A 10,727-nucleotide genomic window follows, 5' to 3' on the forward strand; every position below is an offset into this window, starting at 1 on the left:
ATAAAAAAATTATAAAAAATATTTTTTATTTTACTTCATAATTAAAAAAAATATTTTTTAATAATATTATAAACTTTTTTATTTTTTAAAAATATTAAAAATGATTAAAAAAATCTATATAAAAAATAACTTAAAAAAAGTTATATAAAAACAAAAGAATAGCAATGCACTCAAAGCCAATAAAAAAATGATTGACATATAATAATTTTTACAATAATTTTTATTTTAAAAATTTTAAAAATTATAAAAATAATTATACATATATCATTATTGGCCAATAAAATCTTTTTTTTTAACCTAGGTCAAAACACACGCACGCGCGTACAAGTTATGGGAATGATAATTAATGAAGACGCACATGCATGTCCTCTCGCAAATTTTAATTTACGAGATCTAGAGCAATTTCTAAATGAAAAAAATCTATTCATTATTTTTTTCTCTTCATTATTTATAATGTGATATTAAATAATAAATTTACAAATAAAATATAATAAATAATTTTTAATAATTTAATATCACATCATAAGATGATGAGATGATGATGTCAAGGTTCAAAATTCAATATTTTATGGATGCAAACAATCATTTGAGACCACACCTCCTAATAAAAAATCAACGATTTAACTAATTTTGTGTAGGAAAAATTTTGAGAGTGCGGTGCACGAGACTATAATTTACTCTATAAAGATGGATCCAAAAAGCTTTACCTTAGAGAGGTTTTCCGACATTTAAAAAAAAAATATATATACAACACACTTGATAATTGTAAATATCATTTCTTGGATATAATAGGATTATCTCTCATAGCAAGTTTGGCCAACAAAAAATTATACTTGCATTAGTAACAATTCAAGAAGCTAAAAGATCAAAGCTAGAGAAAATTGTCCTGGAAGGAGATTCAAATGTGAAAACTCAAGCAATCTCAAATTCCTTCTATGTCCAAGTATGGACTTTGAGCCCCATCATAAATGATATTAGACATCATTTAAATTTATTAAAAAAATAGACAGTGAGAAAAATTTATCGATTAAAAAATTGATGTGCACACAACTTAGCACAATGGGCAACTGCAATGCAGGCTTTCGACAATATCTCTCTGATCCAAATTCTTGCATTCTTACTGCAATTTCATAGTAAAAAAGATCCACCTTTATTTTTGTAATTATTTAAATCTTATGTATCGTACTGTTTTATGTTTTAATATATCACTAGCAACTTGCGAAAAAAAAAATACACATTAAATATATCGATAACCTAGAAATCTGTTGCATTAATTAGTATACAAGTTTAATTTCTTTTATGACTAATGTAGTAATATAAAGTATAAACTGTGTACCATTTATTGAAACACTGCACACATCTCAAGGCCTTCACTAATTAAAGAGAGTTTACAGTTATTAGTCTTCTTGCGAAATAAATAAATAAAGAGAGTTTACAGATGGTACCCAACCTGCTAACCCCTCAACTATTTTTGTCCTATTGAATTATTAATAGAGAAGACAACGCCATTGCCTAAAGAAAAATACTACTATGCCGTTTAAAAGATATCGTTCTATTTGACGGTTTAGTAAAATTATTTTTTTATTTAATGATAAATGAAATGATTTTAAATATATTAATATTTTTTTATTTTTAAAAAATATTTAAATATATTAAAAAAATATAAATAAAAAAAATTATAAAAATAACTAACGGTCAAATAGAGCGGTGCAGAGTAGCACCACTCTTACCTAAAATCGGAACAAGCTCAATTTTATGTAATAATAATTTTAGGATATGTATTAAAAAGAGAAATTCCTTGATTAATTTTTTTTTGTAAAAATAAAGTTATAACTTAAGTATTTAGATATAGCATATTTTATTATAATATTATTTTTATTAAAAAATAAATTTAACATATAAAAAAATATTATATAAAATCACGTCAATAACTTATATTTTATGAAATAATTGACCGTAACAATTTTTATTAAGATTTTTATAATTTTTTGATAAAATAAAAATAAAAATTTAAATATTTTCAACACAAGTCTCACTGCTTTAATAATGTAAAACGATCCTAATGACTCTTCAATCGTATAAATATAAGGGTGGGCAGCAGGATGTCGCCCCCTACTCCCGTCCCGCACTCTGTAAATATTTTGTATATAGATTATAATTTATTAAAAATTTAAATTTAATTTTAAATTAATAGATTGATTTGACTTCATAAACCAATAATTATACAAGAGATTAATATAATACAATAATAATAAATAAGTAATGCAAAAACCATGCGGTGACCCCTCCCCGCACCCTGCGGGTGCACACCTAAAAAATAATTCGATCATACCTCTCAAGGTGTTAATGGTCATTTCCATCTCGTAACAATCAACTTCCTGTCTCGGTTCCGCCAGCGTGGCAAGGAGACAGAGAGATTTCATCGAAACACAGCACAGGGGAGGACTTCCCAGACCTTTGCCAGTTGCCTTTACCGACCACACAGCGGATTCGGAGTTAACGCCGCTAAACAGTAAACGGTCACCAGTGTTTCCATTACCACCGTTCCTTTCTTTATCTTCGTTGGCTCACTTACCAAAAGGTCCCCGGACTCTCTCTTCCTCTCTGTCTGGCGAGCTCTCGGAATCTCGCCGGAGAATCTCACTTGGTTGCCCGAAACGCCGTGGATTGCGACTTCTTGAAATTACAGCGGAGCCAAAGAGGAGAGGAGAAGGAGAGAAGGAGAGAATTGTGATGGTATAAAAGAATAACTTATAAAATAGGAGGCGAGGTGGGGGTTGGGGGTGGTGGTTAACGTGCAATGCAGGAAAAGGAAGCATCGAAGCTTTGGAGAATCTTACACGGCACAGATACTTAGATGATCCCCTTCCTTAAGCCTCTTGCCTTATGCCGTAATTTATTCCATTCTCTGTCGCATTCCGACCTAGTTTTTTCAAAAACCTATGTCCCTCCCCGCTGTACATAAATATCTTCCTCCTCGAATTTTTGCTACTCCAATTCCGGTGTGAAAAATATTTTCTTCAGCTCTTGAATTCTGGTCGCAATTTGATGCGTTTGGGTGAATTTTTTTTCCCGATCCTTTTGAATGCTGCTGCTCTTCGAAGTTCAACCATTAGATTTTAATTCGAGCTTGCGGCTAGTTGTGGAGGTAAACTGTACCATCGGATGTTGAATTCTGTGTGTTTAGCTCGGGTAATCTCTTCTTTTGATCTTACCGATCCTCCTGAAATCTATGAATAATTTTGCGATTAGTTTGTTGCATATTCATATGAATTGTAAATGATGCTGGTTATTAATGTCTATTTCTGTCTATCATATATTTTGATGCCTTATGCCCAAGATCTAAGCTAATCCAAGTTAGGTGGCTTTTAATTTTATGATTATACCTTAGCGACCATGTCTATGCATGCTGTGCTACCATTGGTCTGGATTGGTGTGACTATCCTATCTTACTCGCTGACCAGATATCTACGGTGCAGGTTTTTTTTTCGCTCTTTTGTTGGAGGGAGAATTTTGAACTACATATAGAGCCATAAATTTGGTTGTCAGCACGGAGGTGGAGATTTTCTTTTGAAGGCGTTTCTTTATTTGGAAGGTTTTACCACTCTTAGTTATCGCAATGCCATCTGAAATAATGGACCTACCTGACTTTTCATCATCATCCTCGTACTTCTCAGATGATTTATGTTTTCCCAACGAGGTACTGAGCTACTGCTTCCCTGTTTATGTTCCAATTTTGTCTTAAGTGTATATTCTATTATTAGAATTCATGGTTCGTTTTAATCTAAGGGGGATCTGTGCACCAATTAGTGTATAATTTAGAATCTGAAACTTTTAATACGTCCTTACTGTTGAGTTTGTTCCAGTTGTCCTTATATTTCTTTCCATTTTCTATGCTTGGCAGAGAAAGTTTGGTTTATGGAAGTCAGATAACATGCGTGGTGGCTTTGGTGAGTATCATTAATTTAGAAAATGAAGATCATGCTGTTTTTGCTCCATAAACAGAATGCTAATGCATTTTCTGTGGATTTCTTTTGCCATTTTTTTACATGAACGTACAGTTTTTCCATTTGAATTGTTGTTGGATTTAGCAGGTATTTAATGTATTTGTCAGAATATTTCTGAACTCGGAGTTTCAATTGCAACTAAAAGACCTTGACTGTTTTCTACTTTTCTGTCTCAATCCAAGCATGAATGGGGCTCTTCTCTAAATGTCCGTAGCCGTGTAGGATCTTTTCTGTAGATCGAAGGAGTATTTAGTCTTGGCTGTGGTTAGCCTTTTAGTTTGAACATTGTAAAAAGGGCAGAAGATGCAGATGTGTTATAAATAACGTGTAAAACTAGGAAGCTGGAAATATCTAAAATTTAGAGAAGACAAGGTCTATGTAATCATTTATTTAATGGATCCTATTTGCGACAAAGGTGTGGTGTTTTAGATATTAATTAATAGGTAGCATGCACGTTTCATATATGTAATTGTAATTGGTCAATTTCTAGTGTGTGGTGTCTCCGGTAATTTCAGAAGCAATTTTTTTCGAAGCATCTCAAATAGGAATTTTCATGTTTTCATCAGTGAAAAAAACAACCTTTTCAAGGCATGCACTCTAATTGAAACGCTTTTCCTTAAAACTGACACCTGTTGCTTTTTTTGCCAAGTGCACTTATGTGGTAGCACAATCAACCTGCTTTCAATATCTATTGTTACTGCTGTATGTAAATTGGAATGGATGGGCTGTTTTGTGTTTTTACGGATTTAATACGCGAGGAGCTGGCTGCTTGGAACACATTATTTGCCCAAAGCATGGATGAAACTACGGGGGGACTTGGGGGCCCTCACTTCAATCAATATAACTTGCAGGCGGCTACAACTAATTCCTTAATTCAAATTGTTGCTACTTGAATATTGAAATTTATTATAAATGAAGACTTTTTCATTTTTTAAGGTTAAAACCCTATATAATGTGATGAACAGCCGTGGGAGCAGGGAGAGCATCCAGTCATTCAGCAAGTTTGAATGTACAGCCGGCATCTTATGCTATAGAAAGCAACAGGGGTAGTATGGTGGGTACTCAGTATGAGAGCAGTCTCTTCTCAAGTTCGTTGTCGGAGTTATTCAATGGGAAGTGTAAGTTACCCATTCCCTTCACTGCTTCTATTCTTGCACTTTGCTTGTACCAACTCATATCCTTAACCTTAAACCATGTAATACAACTAACTTCATTGATTTATAGATTTTGACGTCTTGGCTGTGGGTTTCATTATAATACTGTTTGCTGAACCTGTAAGTTTATACCCTTTAGTTTTGTATGAATTTTGTTGATGCAGTGAGATTATCATCAAACCATGCTCTATATGGCCATTCTGTTGATACTGTTGCCTCCCATTATGAGGAAGAGGAACCTTTTGAATCCCTTGAAGAAATTGAGGCCCAAACCATTGGAAACCTCTTGCCTGATTATGATGACTTTCTTTCTGGAGTGACTGATGGGCTTGACTGTATTGTCCAGCCCAGTGGTGGGGATGATGTGGAGGAGTTAGATCTTTTTAGCAGTGTCGGGGGAATGGAATTGGGAGATGATTGTTCATCTGATGGACAAAATAATTCTGACTTCCCTGGGGGAGTTTCTAATGGTCAGCCAGGGGAATCAAATGGTTCAGTAGCTGCTGAACACCCTTCCAGGACGTTGTTTGTTAGAAATATAAATGGCAATCTTGAAGACTCCGAATTGAAGACCCTTTTCGAGGTGTGTACTTTCCTTTGTTTTTGTTGGCGTTTTAGTTCGCTCTTAATGTGTGTGTTTGCTTGGGCATTACTCTACATAGAACACTAACTTATAATTTCCTATATTTAATGTGCAGCAATATGGAGATATTCGCACTCTTTATACAGCTTGCAAGCATCGTGGTTTTGTTATGATCTCCTATTATGACATTAGAGCAGCCCGAAATGCAATGAAAGCACTCCATAACAGACCAGTGAGGCGTAGGAAGCTTGACATCCATTACTTGCTTCCAAAGGTGGGCTTCTGTATGTTCATCCTTGTTTATTTATGTTATTGCTTTCGTTAATCGAACATCATCATAGCTGTACTCATGTAAGAATGATGTCTTGATTATCATTATATTGTAAGTAGTTCATTCTAGTTTTATTGATCTCTGCATATCCATTTTTGCTTGACTTCTTGCCTATTTGGTTGTCTTCTGGCAGGATAACCCTTCTGAAAAAGATATAGATAAGGGCACTCTTGTGGTATTTAACCTTGATTCCTCTGTTTCGAATGATGACCTTCATCAGATTTTTTGTGCCTATGGAGAAATCAAGGAGGTAAACTTGTGGTCAGCTTTTATCCTTGACTTCTGAGATTATGATGGGGGGGTTCTAATGTGTGGTCAGTTCCTGTTCATGGATGTGTAGATTCGGGAATCCCCACAAAGAAGTCTCCACAAGTTTATTGAATTTTATGATGTAAGAGCTGCAGAGGCTGCTCTTCATGCATTAAACAAGAGTGATATTGCAGGGAGACGGATTAAGCTTGAACCAGGCCATCCAGGGGGATCAAGACGGTAGCACAATAATTCTCCTTTTACTGCTTGTATATTATTTCTTACTTTTGCCTTTTACTTCAGCCCTTGGTGGCATAAGAATTAAGTAGGTAACAGCGAAAAACATGTACTTTTTTCTCATTTGGCAGGCAAAAATTTTGATTGATTCACTTATTGTAAGGCTAAGGCTGCAGGACGTATGCATTGATATTTGCATTTCTAATTAAGGTCTATGCTTCTTACTAACTATGTTGCTAAAATTGAACAGAGGACGGTGCTTTTATTCCTGATGAAATGACCTTTGCGTTGTTCATTGCTTTGGATCCATTACTAACACTTTTTCTTGGTCTTTCTTTTGGGTGTTCATTTGTTGCTGCAGTCTGATGCAACAGTTCTCTTCAGAGTTGAAACAAGATGATCGTGGTCTTTATCTGCAACACAATGGCCCTCCTATTGACTCAAACACCAGCTTCCCTGGTAATTACCGATAAATTCTTGCTCTTTAAGTAATAATTTAGGCCAAGACAAAAAAAAAGGGTAATTAGGGAAAAAAAAAATGTTGTCTCATAAAGTCTTGTTGACACTACCAGCTCCGCATGGTGAAATTGCTTCTACTCGCATGGATCGTGGAACTATTTTGGGGGTGCACCCTGCAATACAAGCTCCATCCATTGAATCCGTGTTTCATCATGGTATCTCTTCTAGTGTGCCGAACAGCTTACCCTCTCTGGTGAGAGTTGAATCAGTTGGCAATCAGCCTGGCCTTGCTGAGTCTGGGCGATCACCAGGACAACTGAAATTTGATATTCAAGGCACTACGACTTTTCATCCTCATTCACTTCCAGAGTATCATAATGGCTTAACAAATGGTGTTCATGTGAATTCTCTGGGCATCATCACTGCAAACATCAGTCACAGTCAACAAGAAAGATTTGATAACTGGCAGTTCCACAGAGTAAGCTCAAATGGGCACCCAATTGAACTCAAAGAAGCTGGTGGTAAGTGCAATGGACAGCTAGCTACATTTTCTTTTAATGATTTCCATTATACATTTTTCAGTTTTCTAATTGTGCCAATGCCATGTTGTGCTACCAACCATATTCGAGATCTTCTTTCTAAGATGAAAGAAGAAAGATCAGTTTTTGAAAGAAATAACAAAAAGCAGAAAGAGTAGGGGTCGACTCAAACTTTGAACTGGGTTTATCAAAATGGCTTACTTTCCCCCTCGACGCTTGAAATATATCTGAGCACTAAAAAATACACTATTGGCTGGATGGGACTTTGCCGTGCCCTTTGTTCTGGTGCTGCATCTGATATTCAATGAGGTGCCAGCACTAGAGAAGGCCAAAGTACCTGTCAAACCCCTTCATATACTTGGTTTAATTGATCCCTGTAGTGGTGTTGGATGCTGTGATTTGGGACACTATCACTTTGCTTCATTTGCAATTGAATCTTCGTATAGCATTGTCAAATTTAGGTTATACACTTTGGTTGAACTGCTTTTCCAGTTAGAAGGAAAATGAAATTTCTAACTATTATTTATTAACAAAAAAAGTCTAATTACTTCTGTTTTTTTCTATTTGTTGATGTGTTGATTTTAACTGGTTTTCCCCTCTCGCTCTCTCCTTTTCTCAGTTTTTCAATCTACTGGTAATGGGAGCTGTTCTCTTCCTGGACATCATTATTCATGGAACAGCTCCCATCACTCTCAGCCTCCAGGCATGATGTGGCCAAACTCACCATCGCTTATCAATGGCATTTGTGGAGTACATCCTGCACCAAGATTGCATGGATTCCAAAGAGCACCATCTAATATGCCGAACTCAGGTTTACCTACAAATAACCACCATGTGGGATCAGCACCGTTAGGTAATCCTTCACTCTGGGATAGACAACATGCCTATGCTGGGGAATCCCCTGATGCTTCTGGATTTCATACTGGTTCTCTTGGGAACCTGAGAATTTCTAATAACTCACTGCACGCAATGGAATGCGTTTCTCATAGCATTTTGCCTCATGTTGTTGGAAACGTTATGGAACTGTCTATTCCCCAAAAAAATGTTGGACTCCAATCCCATCATCAGAGGTGCATGGCATTTTCTGGCAGAGGCCCTATGATCCCCATGATGAATTCATTTGATCCTTCGAATGAACGGGCTAGAAGCCGTAGGAATGAAGATGGCTCTAGTCAGTTTGACAACAAAAAACAGTTTGAACTTGATATTGACCGGATAATGCGAGGAGAAGACAACCGAACAACACTTATGATAAAGAACATTCCTAACAAGTAAGAAACTCCTTGCTTCTTGAGACCATCTTTGTAATAGTTGGATTTTACTTCTTTCCAGTAAAATTAAGTACTTCTCATGACCCAGATGTGGTGGTTTTTAAGACAAGTAAATTAAGCTAATTTTGATAGTGGAAAATTTTTGCTATGAATTTAAGAATTTCAAAGGATAGAAAATGGAGTATAAATTTCACCATACTAGACTGTCCTAGAAAATGCGTCCAATGCATATTTGTTCCAATTTTGGTGCAAATAGAAGGATTCCTCTCGCTGGTTAAGCATGCTTAACTGCATTTTTTTTTTGTCATATTCAACTCTGGGTTCGATATGGTTATGTTTGTAGGTATACATCAAAGATGCTTATGGCTGCAATAGATGAACGCCATCCAGGGAGCTATGATTTCATTTATCTACCAATTGATTTTAAGGTAAATTCAGTCTTTGGTACAAATGCCTTCTAATTTTGTGGATGGGATTTTGGGATATGAGAAGAACAAGACTTCCTCTGTGATTCTACATGGATTTCCCATCTAAATTATTTATGCCCTTGGCTTTTCTTGCAGAACAAATGTAACGTGGGCTATGCATTCATCAACATGAAAGATCCTAACTTGATCATTCCATTCTATCAGGTTTGTTATACATGAGTCTTTGGGTGAAAGGATAAATAAAAAGACTAAAGCTAAAAGAAAACTCTAATTTTGGCAGGCATTCAATGGAAAGAAATGGGAAAAGTTTAATAGTGAAAAGGTGGCATCACTTGCATATGCTCGTATACAAGGTATAGCTGCTCTCATTGCACATTTCCAGAACTCAAGCTTGATGAATGAGGACAAGCGGTGCCGACCAATTCTCTTCAATACAGATGGCGCCAATGCTGGTGATCAGGTATGAAAATCGCAACAAAACTTGCGCTTTAGATTCTAATTAACTATTTATTTCCTTAGCTACTCGAAAGATTGTCTGAACCTAACCAACCAACCAAATTCATGATGCCCTTTCTGTTTTGTATATAAGTAACATACTTATTATTGTTCTTATTGTTGAGAGAGAGAGAGAGAGAGAGAGAGAGAGGTCTCATGCCGACAGTTTCTAATATGCAGGTGCCCTTCCCAATGGGTGTTAATGTTCGTACTAGACCTGGAAAAACTCGGACCAACACCCATGAGGACATTGAGGAGAACCAACAAGGAAGCCTTCCAAAAATTGGAAATGGGGAGGATCCTGCTGGAGATCCATGTTCTTCGAAGGAGTAAGACTAAGGCAAGCATGTCTTTGGCGGCCTAACTTACATCACCGGGTAAACCAAATCCTACCTAAATCCCATTAACTTTCGCTGGATTGCTGGGGGGTGGGGTGGGATCATGTGGTGCTTTTCAATAAGCCGTTAAAAATATTCAAAGGAATGCCTGACCAAGGCCAAGTACATTTTCAGTTTTCTTATCAATTTTCTAGACTAACAAGGGGAAAAAAAAAAAAAAAACATCAGGAGGGGCTTCGAAATTTTGGATGGACTCGAGGATTATTTAAATGGCGTACATATGTAAAGGAGTTTCTTCCAGAGATCTTTCATTGTGTTTTGTTGCAGGCATCTCTGCTATACCTTTTATTATTATCATTAATATTTGCTCTTTTGTTTGTTTTTTTTTTCCCTCTCCTGGTTTTGTTGTTTCTTGATTGCGGGCTTGGAGCCTAGCTGTAACTGTTGAGACATTGGAGTCAGGATTTTTGCTGAACTAACTATATATGTATTAATTTTGCATTTGAGAGATTAATCCGTCCCAAACTTTTTGTTTTGTTTTGTATTTTTTGTTTTTGGGTCACCTGCAGATACTCTTTGATGTCAAAATGAGATACCTGGTTCTATTGATATCGTACGATTGACTTACTTCATCCC

At 36.0% G+C, this 10,727-nt stretch overlaps 1 protein-coding gene across 4 annotated transcripts; it reads left to right on the forward strand.

Moving 5' to 3' along the window:
• Positions 1–2,404: 2,404 nt before the first annotated feature.
• LOC109006725 (protein MEI2-like 4) lies at positions 2,405–10,727 on the forward strand. Of its 4 annotated transcripts, XM_018986099.2 has the most exons (16): positions 2,405–3,192; positions 3,480–3,700; positions 3,905–3,950; positions 4,973–5,125; positions 5,326–5,744; positions 5,860–6,018; positions 6,209–6,325; positions 6,416–6,564; positions 6,923–7,020; positions 7,116–7,541; positions 8,179–8,830; positions 9,174–9,258; positions 9,394–9,462; positions 9,539–9,718; positions 9,934–10,130; positions 10,320–10,700. In XM_018986099.2, the coding sequence occupies exons 2-15, from the start codon at positions 3,620–3,622 to the stop codon at positions 10,084–10,086; spliced, it is 2,787 nt and encodes a 928-aa protein (XP_018841644.1). In that variant the 5' UTR covers positions 2,405–3,192; positions 3,480–3,619; the 3' UTR covers positions 10,087–10,130; positions 10,320–10,700. The 4 variants fall into 4 exon arrangements, with proteins under 4 accessions (XP_018841644.1, XP_018841643.1, XP_035542384.1 ...); XM_018986098.2 differs by having other exon boundaries at positions 2,406–3,192; positions 9,934–10,727; XM_035686491.1 differs by having other exon boundaries at positions 2,406–3,148; positions 9,934–10,727.

This window comes from Juglans regia, chromosome 16 (genome assembly GCF_001411555.2).
Source record: "Juglans regia cultivar Chandler chromosome 16, Walnut 2.0, whole genome shotgun sequence".
Taxonomy (NCBI): domain Eukaryota; kingdom Viridiplantae; phylum Streptophyta; class Magnoliopsida; order Fagales; family Juglandaceae; genus Juglans; species Juglans regia.